Below are 14,565 nucleotides of genomic sequence, written 5' to 3'. Positions count from 1 at the left end.
ACCAGGGACGAGCGGAAGACCTTGATAGCCTGATCGGTGTAGCCACCGACCTGGATAAACGCCTCCGGGAGAGGGACGAGAACGCCACCATCGCGGCTCGACCTTGCCCGGCCTAGTCCGCCACCGCCTAGGGTCTCTGGCTCCCTCGCCTTCCCAGCTACGCCCCACCGCTCCTCCGGCACGGCCGGTTTCCCCGCCACCGTCCGAACCCATGCAGCTAGGTAAAGCCCACCTGACCCCAGAGGAACGCGAACGCCGCCGCCGCTCTGGTTTGTGTCTATACTGTGGTTATCGGGCCACTTCCTCTCCACCTGACCAGTGCGGCCAAAAGACCAGGCTCGCCAGTAGCGGTGGGGCTCTGGCGAGCCGTACCACTCCCCCATCGCTTATTGCTTGACGTTTCCCTGTCCGGGCGCAACGTGTCCGTTCCTCTGGGGGCGCTAGTCGATTCCGGAGCCGACGAGGCTTCATTGATGTAGAGCTAGCCGTCAACTCAGCATTCCCCACGTTCCTCTCGAACACCCCTCCGCGCCACCAGCTCAAAACGTCAGAAACTGGCCACCGTCACTCACTGCACCCCCCCCACTAGACCTCCTGACCTCGGCAACCACCACGAGCGTCTCTCATCCACCTCATCTCCCCCCCACTACCCCTGTAGTACTCGGGACTCCCCTGGCTCAAAACTCACACCCAATGTGGACTGGGCGAGGGGGAAGATCAGAAAATGGAGCACCGAATGTCATTCCAGCTGCCTATTAGCCGCCCGAGCCCCGGTAAGACGTTCGATGCTGACACACCACCTCCCAAACCCCCAGACATGTCTCTGGCCTGCTGAATACCACGACCTGGACTTGGTTTCAGTAGGGACCAGGCCATGTCTTGCCCCCCCACCGCCCTATGACTGCTCCATAGCCCTTCTCCCGGACGCTCCCCTGCCAGTGGCCGTTGTTCAAGCTGTCCGGTCCGGAGAGAGAGGCTATGGAGCAGTACATCAGAGAATCCCTCGCCGCGGCATCATCGCCTTCCTCATCCCCCTTGGGCGCCGGCTTCTTCTTTGTAGCCAAGAAGGACAAGACCCTCCGTCCCTGCATCGATTACCGGGGGCTCAACGCCTAACGTCAGAAACAAGTACCCGTTGCCCCTATGGATTCCGTACACGAGTCCCTCTCCGGTCCGCCGTCTTTACTAAGCTCGATCTCAGAACGCCTACCACTAGTCCGGATCCGGGGGGGACGAGTGGGAAAACGGCGTTTAACACGCCGTTAGGTCACTACGAGTATTTGGTTATGCCTTTTGGTCTCACTAACGCCCCTGCTGTGTTTCAGGCCCTGGTCAACGATGTGCTCCGTGACTACCTCCACCGCTTCGTGTTTTGTTTACCTGGACGATATTCTGATCTTCTCCCGCGACCCAGTCCAACACACCGAACATGTCCGGTTAGTGCTGCAGCGGCTCATGGAAATCGGTTATACGTCAAGCAGAGAAGTGTGAGTTCAGCGTCCCCTCCGTTCACTTTCTCGGTTTTATCATTGAAGGCGGGCGGCTACGTGCCGACCCCGACAAAATCAAAGCTGTAGTGGACTGGCCCGTCCCCACCTCTGTTAAGCAGTTGCAGCGTTTCCTGGGTTTCGCCAATTTCTACAGGCGTTTCATTCGCCACTACAGCTCCGTAGCCGCCCCCCTCACTCGCCTCACCTCCCCGTCTGTTTCGTTTGTTTGGTCCCCCGAGGCCGCTGCAGCCTTCGCACGTCTTAAGTCCTTGTTCCCACCGCCCCTGTCCTCTCCAATCCCGACCCCTCCCTCCAGTTCGTGGTGGAGGTAGACGCTCTAGTTCGGGGGTGGGAGCCACTCTGTCCCAGCGTTCACCCTCCGACCATAAGCTTCACCCCTGTGCCTTTTTTCCAAACGCCTCTCTCCCACAGAACAGAATTACAGTGTGGGGGACCGGGAGCTCCTGGCCGTCAAGCTGGCGTTGGAGGAATGGAGGCACTGGCTGGAGGGTGCCCAGCAGCCTTTCATCATCTGGACTGACCACAAGAACCTTTCCTACTTCACTCCGCCCAGAGACTCAATTCCCGGCAAGCCAGGTGGGCCCTTTTCTTTGCTCGTTTTGAATTCTCTCTGTCCTATCGTCCCGGACCCAGAAACACCAAAAACCGGACGCCTTGTCTCGCCTCCACGCCCCTGATGATCCTGAGAGCCCGCCTGACTTCATCCTTCCTCGCTCCTGCCTGGCGGCCTCCCTGGTTTGGGAAGTGGAGTCCACCGTCCGCCGTGCCCAGACCACCGACCCCGACCCTGGTACCGGACCGGCAGACCGACTCTACGTCCCTCCCGGAGCCCGTTCCCAGGTCCTGCAGTGGGCACACGCCTCCCGCTTTAGCTGCCATCCGGCCGGGCCCGCACGCTGTTCCTGCTCCGCCAACGCTTCTGGTGGGACACAGCGGAGAAGGACTGCCGGGACTTCGTGGCCGCCTGCGAGGTGTGTGCCGGGCTAAACCATCCCATCAACGGCCCGCCGGTCTACTCCGCCCCCTACCCATCCCCGGTCGGCCTTGGTCCCACATCGCCCTGGACTTCGTCACCGGGTTGCCGAATTCCCAGGGCAACACCGTTATCCTGACAGTGGTGGACCGCTTCTCCAAGTCAGTCCACTTCATACCCCTGCCGAAGCTTCCCACGGCGTTGGAGACCGCCAAGATTCTCGTCCTCCACGTCTTCCGGCTCCATGGCATACCCCAAGACATCGTGTCTGACCGGGGACCCCAGTTCACCTCCCAAGCCTGGAAATCCTTCTGTCAAGCCCTGGGTGCTACGGCCAGCCTGTCGTCCGGACACCATCCGCAAACCAACGGGCAGACCGAGCGGGCCAACCAGGACCTGGGAGCAGCCCTCAGGTGTGTGGCGTACCGTGTCCCCTCTCCTGGAGTGCCCACCTCCCATGGATCGAATACGCCCACAATTCCCTGCCCAGCGCTGCCACTGGGATGTCCCCCTTCAAGTGCGCTCTGGGGTTTCAACCCCCGCTCTTCCCGGCCCTGGAGAAGGAAGTAGCGGTCCCGTCAGTCCAGGCACACCTACGGCGGTGTAGACGCGTATGGAGGGAGGCCAGGGCCGCGCTGCAAACGGACGTCATCCCGCAACAGACGCCTGGCCGACCGCCACCGAAGACCAGCCCCGGCCTACCAGCCCGGCCAAAGGGTGTGGCTGTCCTCCCAGGACCTCCCGCTGCAAACAACATCCAAGAAGCTCACGCCGAGGTTCGTGGGTCCCTACACGGTCGAGGCTGTGCTTAACCCCACTGCTGTGAGCTCACATTACCGTCCCATCTCAAGGTCCATCCTGTCTTCCACGTCTCCCGGATCAAACCCGTCTCCACCAGCGCGCTCTCCGTCCCAGTGGCAGCTCCACCACCTCCGCGGCTGATCGACGGCCACCCGGCCTACACGGTACGCCGCCTCCTCGACGTGCGACGTAGGGGTCGGGGTTATCGGTACTTGGGGACTGGGCCGGCTACGGACCGGAGGAACGCTCCTGGATCCCGGCCAGCCAAATCCTGGACCGCACTCTCCTGGATGATTTCTACAGGGCCCATCCTGGCAAGCTGGTGGTCCGCCTGGGGGCGTCCGTTGAGGAGGGGGTACTGTTGTGGTGGGGCCCGGCTGACCGTGAGTCTGTCCTTTTATTTGATGTGTGTTTTTGTTTTTTCTTTCTGCCTTTTGTTCCCGCTTCTCTGCCTGCTGTTTGTTGTTTTGTTTTTCCCTCTCCCTCATCTCCAATGCCAGCTGACCGCCCACACCTGCTTCCTGTGTACAATCAACCGGCTCATTCTCCACACCTGCCAGCCTGCTCTCGCTCCCGCCTTCCACACCTGTCTGCCATCATCATCACCACCAGTATATCTACTCCGGCTCTTCACTCCAGTCTTCACCTGATCGTCGTCGCTACTACCTGGTGAACTCCTAGTACCGACTGCTTTAAGGCGTAGAACTTGTCTGTTTGCATGTTAACTCCCTGTACTTACCTCTCTTGTCTTTCCAGCCTCAGTTCCACTCCGGTCAGCTGGCTCCTGGCTCCCCTCCTGGTCCTCCTCCCTCGGCGCCCCCCTTCACCATCCTATCTGCTGCAACGCGTCAGTCTCCGACCCCCACTGCCTTCTCCTCAGCCACCTACTCCCCGGACTCGCCCTCCTGCCTCTCCCGTTTCGCCATCCTCCTTCCCTGCCTTCGCTCCCGGCCCCTCAGGACTCAACCCCGGCATTCCCTGCACCATCCATCTGCCCTCACTGGTTCCCTGGCTCCATCCCCGGGTCTCGCTCCTCCGTCCTCCCACTCCCTTTCCCTCTCTTTCCCCTTAATAAATAACCTTACTTTGAGCTGTGCGTTTGGGTCGTCCTTCCCCGTAACAGCCATCATTAATTAAAGCTTTCTGATGTATTCCAGACCAATAATCTGGTGTACAAAAATTCTCGTTCGGCTTCATCCTCCCAACCAATCATTACACAGCATGAACAAGGGAGACAACCTCTCACATTTTTATTTTACTGTATATTTAATGTCTTTGACTGGCAGACCTGAATAAAACAGAAATGGGAAAAAAAGAATGTCCATTTTTTTTAATACATTTTTCTTTTTGTCTATCTCTCAGCAACAGGACTTACTGTGCCGGTCACTTTGACGTCATGGAGACGGCCCCAGTCCTCTTCATGACTATCCACAATCATCTGTCCATCATCCTCCTCGATCCCACATTCAGCGTTCAGGTCCAGCTGTACTTCTTCCCCCAAAGAGTGCATTCCCACAGCCGGGTAGAGAGCATCAGGAGATGCTGGGATTTCCACACTGCCGACCTTGGCACACATTCAGATACTGAATTGTTTAGGAAAGGTAGCTGGGTGTATACATTCACAAATAAACTTGTAATGGTGAATAAATTCTGTATAAGGTGAAGTAATATGATGGTAACAAACCACTAACCTCTTTGCCATTTTTGGTAAAAAACACAGTTAACTGTCTATCATCAGAGTCCAGAGATACTCCACAGCCGATTCTGTCACCTCTGCAGCATTTTGGACCAAACTGCTGTCCTACAGTGTTGCCATTATACAGCCTGTGAAAAAAACAAGATGGGGAGGTTGAATGGCTATTCAGGTCTATTGTATTACAATCTGAGCTAGAAATGATCCCTCACGCTTTTATATCATCCTGGCTAGACTACTGTAATTCCCTCTTCACCTGCCCTAGCAAGTTGTCCTAGGATTCCTCTAAAACCCCTTTCACATCAATGGCTCAATCAGGGTTATACCCGGGTTGACCCACCCAGGTGTTTGAATGGGGTACCCATTCTCAATCTACTCGGCTTTGCAAACCAGCTAGCAAGGTGGGTTTGATCAGGGTAGGCTAGGGTCGATTTCAACGTGAATTGAGGATGACCTGGATCGCTAACAGCCGGGGCAGCACAAATGATGTAATTGGTTGGAAACGACAGTGGGGCAGTCATCACAGGTTGCTGCCTATGTTCACCCCACACTTAAAAAAAAAAAAAAAACTTGCATTTTGTCTCACTGTGCTTCACGCTGGTTTTTCTCCATAGACTGTATAAAACTAGGATGTTCACAGGTAGCTTCAACAACAGCCAAACGGAAAGGTTCATTTCTGAACAGTCCGCTGCCAGTGTGTGCCCGGATATTCACTAGTCTGCCTTTTGCAATTTTTCCAGTCGAAACTGCTTGTAAAACCCAGCGTTAAAACATATGAAACAAAGTTTTGTTTAATCGTCTCTGCACCGCTGCTCTTACTCACTCTCCCTTGCTCGAGACGTCTGCTGACTGCAGTTCAGAGCGGCTGCTGGGTAGCGCAAATCTCTCTCTTGTTTTCTGACCTTTTCTAAAAGTGAGCCATGAAGCCAACAGCAAAGCCCAACTTTACTTTTAATAGAATCAAAGCAAGAAATGTTCTCCCCTTGTCTTAAAATAGTTGACACAAGAGTAACCTACTTCCTTGTCCAGCTGCTGCAATAAAATATGCAGAGGAGGAGAAATCACTGTACAAATCATCTGAGAATTGTTTGATGGTTATTTACTTGTGCTTTAGAACTTAACCACTGTAAAACAATCATAAAATAAGCTTTATTTATCTCTCCCTATTGTACAATAACAAATTCCAGTAGCTACAAAACATTTGTTCTGCTGGTATATAGAATGACTGGAGGATGTGATGTTATAGTGGGTTCCATTTAGCTCACAACTCGTAAGCCGAAGCTGGGAATGACGTCACACTCGAGTTGAACGCGTTCCATTTACAAATTTAATTTTTTAAATTTTTTTTCCATTAGCTCTAGCCAGGTTAATCATTGTTAGCAATGCCAGTTTATATCAACGCATTACGCGTTTTTTTGTGCATGCAAACAGCGTAACAACATGTCCACAACATGTCCACTGATGGACAGCACAGTGTGTACGACTGATTTAGTGAAACAAAAATAACACAGAAGTGCTTATAACTCTATGTTATTACAACTTTTACAATTGTTGATACACAGAGCAGCCACGTTGGATTTTTAGTTCGGGGTACTCTGTAGTTGTCCGACTTCCGAGCTCGGAAATCCGAGGTCAGGGGGCGTGTTTTTGAATTTGAACCTGGAAAATCCGAGTTCTGAGTTAAAATGGAACGCACTAGCTGTTCACTGAATATGACATGAAAGCCCCGGCCGTTTCTAGCACTTCAGGTAACTGTAATGCATTGCTTCCGGATTGACTCAGGGGATCTCTGAATTGTCATGACCAGGGATGTACCCATGTAGACTGGCTTGGTTTGAATTTCCAAAAGGAGGGTTGAACACTGATCAGACAACCCTAGCCCAACCCTGGTAGGTGGTGTGAAAGAGAGAAGAATAATACAATGTCTTAATGGCCAGTATGGACAGGACGAATAATTACAGCCAGCGAAACCTGTTTCAACGTTCATATGGGCACCTGGCTATTGTTTTAAGACAGACAGGAAAACAAATGTGAACCTATGCTTTATGAACATGTTCTGTGAGCTTGTGCATGTATAGTATACCATTATGTTGTGTCAGAAGTACATTATTCCGCTGTATCTCCTTGTGTCATTAAGAGAGTGTACAGTATATGTTAAGAAAATCCTCATTGTCACATACTTGCCATCATCAGCATGAAAAGCCACAGAGTGTGGGAGCCAGCCGGGCTGATGGTCCAACTTGTAGAGCTGAGGTACCAAACCGACAGCAATCATTCCCCTCACTCCTGTATCGATAATGGTCACCTGCAAACACCACAGGTTCAATCATCACCCAGAAAAAAGAGAGGAAGAATCACTGCAGTTGAAAAGCCCCTTTGTTCTTCTTTTTTAATGCTTCATAGAGACTCCAAAACCAGAAACAGATTATCTCAGGAAAATCTTCAAACAGCAATATAATCAAATGTTCCCTTATTTTTTATCTGGAAATAAAACATTTTGTAAACATAAAGACATTTTCTACGTTTCTACTAAATAATATGATTAATTTTATTCTTGCTCTGACACACCTTAGGATGTCGACCTTAAATTCCCAAGAAGCCATTTTAACAACCAGAGCAATGAGTCATCTACTCATTACGCACCATGTGTGGGAGGCGTTTATATTGTGCATAAGCAGAGAAACTTGAGGAAGATTAGGTGAGCGTGAAGGACACAGATGGCTTTTTCTTTTAATCAGAACTTTTAATTTGGTGGATTTTGTCAGACATATCAAACAACATGCACGGTACTAGTTTATTATGTTGACAAATAAACAGGTTTTAAGCAAGCAACGTAATCCTGTTTATAAAGCTAACACAAATGTTTATCAGCCATGCTGCCCGCTCTGCTAAGTTGAGCCTATGTTTTAAGCTAAATGATAATGCTAGCATTTAGGGGTGACCCCAAATAGTTGATGCTTCGATCAAAGGAGCCTGATTCAACTGCCAATCCCACAGTCAAATCTTCCCAGAGGCAGTATGAAATAAGGATCATGCCATTTTGGCTATATGGGGGTGCTCAATGTCTGTCTCATCACTGTTACCTGAAATGTCTATCTGAACATAGAACTACCCGTTTTCTCCCATCAAGATAATTTGTATGATATTAATATCATACAACATACAATGCTGTAAATACAAATGTGAATAAATAAATTCAACCGCCCTATGGACAGATTTAAGTTTCACTTCCATGATCCGTGACCGATGGAGGAGCATCATGGCGGCAGTAGTCTCGCTTGACCAGACCTTCCTCCACGACGCTGCAGGGCTGCGGAGGAGGGTCTGGCTGGTCCACACAGTATTCCGGGATGGGAGAAAAATTGGCACTGGTTTATTGGCATTTCTTTAAACCAATCAAAATCATCATTTTTATGTCTGTGTCCTAATCAGTTGCATGTTCTCAAACAAAAGGAACTTTACACAACCTTATCACTGCTGAACATTTCATCACTGTAGTCAGCCCCCCCTCACATGAGTCAACGATAAGTCAACAATAAGTAAACAATAAGTCGGCAATCAGTTGTCAATTAGTCATGCTTTGCCAGACTTCCCTCCACCGTGGCGCTGCAGGAGGGTCTGGCTGGTCCACACAACATTCCGGTATGGGAGAAAAACATGCTCTGGTTTATTGGCATGTCTTTAAACCAATTAAAATGTTCTTGGGTGGTGCTAGACACCGGGAAAAGCCACGCTGAAGCTGCAGAAAAGCTTCAGGAAGGAAATTGTTTTGGTGGAACGTGTACGTTTAAGAGTTGTCTTAGTCGAGCAACAGAAAACTCAGATTGGACAGATAGTCTAGCTAGCTGTCTGGATTTACCCTGCAGAGATCTGAGAAAAAGTCAAGCATAGTCCTCATAAATCAACCAGAGTTTCAAAGGAAGCCCAAAGCAACGGATGTCTGGCCTAAATGAGTGAAATCCAGAGCAATCCCAGAAGTGGAACGTCAAGGATATGGACTAGCCAACGATAGGCAAGTCTTGATGATTCTGATTCGATTGTGTAAATTCTTTGTCAGGGACACCCCTACCAGCATGGTGACATGCTCACAATGACAACTCTACCACACTGAGGATTACCAGGTATAATGTTTGTTTGCCATCTGAGTTTTGTTGTTGTTTTTTGCATGTTAGCATGCTAATTAGCATTAAGCACAAAGTATAGCTGAGGCTTATGGGAATATTGTTTGTTTTGCAGATATTTAGATATAAACTAAAGTATTGGAAAATACATTTTTGATGTTGGTGCCGCCGGTGTAGGGGATCATTCATCAGGGAATTATTCTCTGCAGACCATGAATTGTCTATATACACAATTTCATGGCAATCCATCAAGTAGTTGAGTAGTTAGCTTTACAGATTTTATGGTAGGAAAAATCATACATGGTGACATCCAAAATGCCCATTTGAATGCTGCAGGTTTATTTGCCATAAAAGCTTTTCGTTTCTTCTCCTTCAGGCTTTTTACATGCTATCACATTTTGCTTTTGGGTTGGCACTGCTTCTCTTTTCACTTCATGAGGTTTTCCAAACCAATCTGAAACTTTAGAACAGATCTTTGTTAAAAACTGAATGGCGGTTCAAAGTGAAAACCCTCAAGTAAAGAGCTGGCCTTTACCGTTGTTATCATAACTGAATACTGACCATATGACATCATCCCTAGGGATCTGTACATGGACGCACTGCAATCGGAGCACTGCTGGAAAATGCGGGGCGAGGAGCAGAGGAAACTTTTAAGTTATTTCCCATGACCTCAACAATGGCCTATTGAGTGAGGATAAGTCCCTTTTTTCTGTGTCAGTGTAAAACATGCAGATGAACCCTAAAATCTACCATCAGATCAACCATCAGCATCCATTTCACTATCATGTATTAGCTTTTTTGCCTATTTACACAAATCACTTCCTCCCTCCTCCTACATAACTCCCACAAAAGTGAGTCACAGGGATGAAGCACACGCAAGTATAAAGGTTGAAAAGGTTAGTTACTGTTTCACTACACGTCAGACCGGGGCAGGATGTGTGTGTGCTAGGCAAGTTTGAACATGGTTTATTCTGAGAAACAGTCACTGTACTGGGATGTTTGTGCACTATAGCGTCTAGACTACCAAGAACCTTGAAATAAACAAACTAAAATAAGAACATGACATGATTTGTAATGAGCTGCAACTTATTTGGCTTTGTAAAACTAGTTTGTCAGGCAAACCTCTGTACTAGATTAAGTCAGTTCACCCATTAAGTCAAAAGCACCTTAAAAACTTGTATATACTGTATCTATATGCAGCAGCTGTAAATGCAGTGTTACAGTATGTAAGACAACATTGACCCTTCTTACTGGATGACAGAGATTTACAGGCCGCTAGCTGAGGCTGTTTACAAATAAAGAATCTGACTCAGCTGGTGTCAACAGCATGGTGTTGTATAGTTTAGCCACCTAGCACCAACTAAGACTTGTTGCTGGCATTTTAGCACAATATCATGCAAGTAGCCATCCAGTGCATATTTCACGTTTTGAAAAGATTGAAAGATACAAAGCCAGACGTTTTCCAACAACTCATGCAGCTAACATGAGCTTAATTAGCTAGCAACAGCTGATAAAATCTGCTCGCAACAGCTGTTATTTCAGCCGTCAAAATTAACAGTTGCTTAAAATCTGCCTTTGTTATCATTGTAAACGACATAAGTTCCATGCGAGGGTTGAAGGTTGACTGAACAGTGTGTTAATATCAAAGTTGTTAATATCAAAAAGAGATATGTTGCTACTTTCTGGACTGGGGATGAGAGTTAATTGCCGATGCTGCTTCTAAAGTGGATGTAAAAGATTTTGGCATAATAGCTTTAGTAATCCCCACTGTACTCACATTGTCCCAGCGCACAATGTAGAAAGAGCTGCCAGGTGATTCAACGCATTTATTTTCAAGCTGAAAGATCTTTGTATCTGATAAAAGTGCTGTTTCCAAAAGGTGTCATGATTTTCTTTTTCAGTGTGACTCAGAAAGATGAAGACTAGCTATCAGATACAATGGCCCGCCAAGTCTCATGTCATCAAAACAGAACAAGGGCTGTGTCCTAAAACGTACCTTTGCTCATTGCGGCCAAAAAGTTCTATTTTAACCTCATCAGAACACAGAACTTGTCTCCACAATGCATCAGGCTTGTCTATATGTTCATTTGCAAACTTCAAACGCTGATTTTTGTGGTTAGAACATAGAAGAGGTTTTCTTCTGATTACTCTTCCATTAAGACCATGTTTGTACAAGTATCTCTTTATAGTGGAATGGTGTAGCACAACTCCAGTGTCTGCCAGGTCTTTCTGGATGGATCGTGCAGTCAAACGTGGGTTTTGACTTGCTTTTCTCACAATCCTGCGAGCTGTTCTGTCTGATATTTTTCTTGGTCTTCCAGATCTTGCATTAACTTCCACCGTTCCTGATGACGGCCATTTCTTAAATTACATTCCGAACAGAGGATATTGGCATCTGAAAACCCTTTGCTGTCTTCTTATAGCCTTCTCCTGCTTTGTGAGTGTCAACTATTTTCAGTTTCAGTTTTCTAGACAACTGCTTAGAAGAACCCATGGTGCTGATTGTTGGGGCAAGGTCTGATGAGTCTGGGCATTTAAAACCTTAAGATTGACATCACGTGGTCTTTCCAGAAGATGACTGAGAACAATCCATGACACTGTCAGGTCTCAGCTTTCCAAAGGGGGCGGTGCATGCTATAAACTCTGCAAGGTGCCCAACTTTTGCAGACGCCATTTTTTTGTTTATTTTGAAAGTTTAAATGACGGAAATAAAATCTAACTTTTTGTGAGATATTATACGAATGTCTAATCTGTCATTTGATGCCTTTGAGATTTTTCCATCTTTTTTTGGCTTCTTTATGCACATTAATACAATTTTTACCTGGGGAGCCCACATTTTTTAGCCCCATTGTATATACAGTATTTTTGCATATAGTATTTACAGCTTACACTCTTGATTAAATTACTTCCAAGCAATCGTCAATTCTATCTTCCTTTGTTATTTTAAAACAATTATGAGAAACTGGGCTGTTGTATCACACCATATTCTTCTTAAATTAAAACATATTTGATAAAAGGTTATATTAAGAGGAGTGGAGAGCTATCTTATATCATTTTAGGGTGAACAACAGTGGATGTAAAATAGCCTCCAAGCTAATTCTGGCACATTTATCCTTTTATGTATTATTAATGTGCACTGTCCCTGACAAATAAACCTGAAATAAATAAATCTAAAAAATGTTGTAAAATTATATCTGTGAACCCCCCCCCACCCCCACGCTCAGGTTTGAGTTCAGTTTATATCATTAAATATCACACTGAGACTATTGAGGACACAGCATAAATAATTATTGTAAATCAGTCAGGTTTACATGTAAAATCCAATAACTAAATGACGAGTGCATGGCTGTAACATTGAAATGATCAACTCTTACTTCAAAATAGCGATTTCTTCTTGACAATGGCCTGGCTGCCACAAAACAGCCAACTTCATCTGAATTCCCATGATACCTACAAAGAGATGCAAAAAGAAAAAAGAAAATATTACTATAATCATGATTCATGACAAATGCAAGCAAAGTGGGATGCTAATTCAGCAAGCAAAGGAAGAGCTCTAGCATTAAAAATAAGGGACTTAACTATATTACTAATTTGTGTCTCCAGTTCATACAGTCATTGTGGCATTGCTCATCACTGTTACCTGAGTATGTCCCCGTCTTTGAGCATCCTTTTGAGCTGCTCCCGGTATCGCACCGCTCGCACTTCACGAATTCGCCTCCTCCAGTTCAGAAAGCGATAATGAAGGTTTATGTCGTCCATGTCTGAAGATCATTCCAATCTAAGACACAGGGAAACAAATCAAAAATATGTATTACTGCTATAAAGCAGGTCAACTAACATTCAATTTTATTTGATGGTGATGTTTTAGACTAAAATATTCAACTAGAAGGACCTGGCTTTTATCAGGCCAAACCCTTACTGCGAGGAGTTGGTACTTTTCATTTACATCTAATCACACATTCCAGAGACAAGCGAAGACCTGGACAGGGCGACACCTGTGATGGTCAGGTGGCTCCCTTGGGTGTTTTCCACCCCATGTAAAATGCCACTGACTCAAGCATTTAACTTAAAAACACCCTTGACTCAGTGATGTGTTTCTGGTCCCATTCCAATCATAAATTAAAACCTGAATTAGGCTAATATATTAATATTCGCAGATTATTTTATGTCCATCAATTAATCAACTCAACTGTGGTGTATTTACTCTATTATCTTTGCTTTTTTTACCCTGTCAGGTTATGTCTTTAAAGCCAGAGTCAGGATTTGTTGGTTCTTTTTAAATTCAAAACTCACTATTTTAATACAAAAGACTTTAAGTGTGTGTATTTTTTATTTTAGCTGGCACAGTGGTGGATCATCACACTGCGCCCCCGCGTAGCTATTACACAGACGGACGTAGGGATAATATAGTTTCGTTCCCAGAAAATGTTGTGTTGGGCTATTTTTTTGTGAAGATAAAATAAAGTTACCAACGTAAATATGACTAAAAAGTAGTTCAGGATCTAACCAGTAATGTGTTTTAAAATAAACAAGTAAACAAATATGCGAGTTATCGCCTCATATATTTGTAGCGTGGTAACTTCTCTGCTTTGCCCTTTTACGAGCCTACCCTAAATGCCGCAACGTATTTCCCAAACTACAGGCAGGACTCGGTTGGCCGGGTAGCTGCTTTCAGCTTTACAAAATTATCGCAAATAATGTACTATAAACATGACTGTATCTCAGATTATAGTCAAACTCTTCTAAGCATATCTGTCTCATGATGGTTCCTTACTGTTTTAAAACTTGTAACGCGTCGTCCTTCGGTTTTTCTTCCAATTTTAAGGAGATGAAGTCTGTCACTTTATGTCCAACCTGTGCCGTCGGAAGTCCCGCCCTCTCAACCAATCACATGAGAGGATAAATACAATGTGCACTGCCGTGTGTTAATGTAGTCTTTCGAAGGACTTCTTTCTGTGGTTTGACAGTTGATGTTGTGTGTGTACCTGAGGACTACAAATAGGCTACCATGTGTTGACATAAACTCAAATCTGGGACGAAAAAAACTTTTAAGATGTTAAGACCTTAATAAGAAAAAAGACACATTGTCCCCTCACCAGTTTTTATAAAAAAGTTGTTTTTATTTTATACAAAATAAATAGTGAAAGTTGGCATGTCTAGGAGAAGCTTTTTGTCTATATTAATACCTGTGCATAACTGCAAAACAATTTAAACAATAAAAATGGCTTTGATGTTTGTACGTACACAACTTGATTGATTATGGTTTACTGGCTTGCCATGAACTTTTAATCCAAATCAATCTTAACCTCCATAATTTCTGGCCAAAACTGTGCATAACTCATGTTATTATTGATTTCATAGTCAATGTACTTTGCCTTTGTAGGACTGTAAGTAGTATTGTTTTACTTTTGAAATGGCAAGAATCACAGACTAACTAAAGTTGGGCTGTTTAGTCACAATAAGCGG

At 46.0% G+C, this 14,565-nt stretch overlaps 1 protein-coding gene across 1 annotated transcript; it reads right to left on the bottom strand.

The window, feature by feature from the left end:
- Positions 1 to 4,411: 4,411 nt before the first annotated feature.
- LOC116679826 (SPRY domain-containing protein 3) lies at positions 4,412 to 13,991 on the bottom strand. Its single transcript, XM_032509291.1, has 6 exons — positions 13,874 to 13,991; positions 12,740 to 12,877; positions 12,474 to 12,549; positions 7,159 to 7,283; positions 4,977 to 5,109; positions 4,412 to 4,849 (listed from the first exon to the last, which is right to left on the bottom strand). The coding sequence occupies exons 2-6, from the start codon at positions 12,856 to 12,858 to the stop codon at positions 4,637 to 4,639; spliced, it is 666 nt and encodes a 221-aa protein (XP_032365182.1). The 5' UTR covers positions 12,859 to 12,877; positions 13,874 to 13,991; the 3' UTR covers positions 4,412 to 4,636.
- Positions 13,992 to 14,565: the final 574 nt, after the last annotated feature.

Source organism: Etheostoma spectabile, unplaced genomic scaffold (assembly GCF_008692095.1).
Source record: "Etheostoma spectabile isolate EspeVRDwgs_2016 unplaced genomic scaffold, UIUC_Espe_1.0 scaffold00018250, whole genome shotgun sequence".
In the NCBI taxonomy this organism is placed as follows: Eukaryota; Metazoa; Chordata; class Actinopteri; order Perciformes; family Percidae; genus Etheostoma; species Etheostoma spectabile.
The sequence above is the reverse complement of the archived record's forward strand: the minus strand, read 5'-3'. Positions and strand labels throughout refer to the sequence as shown.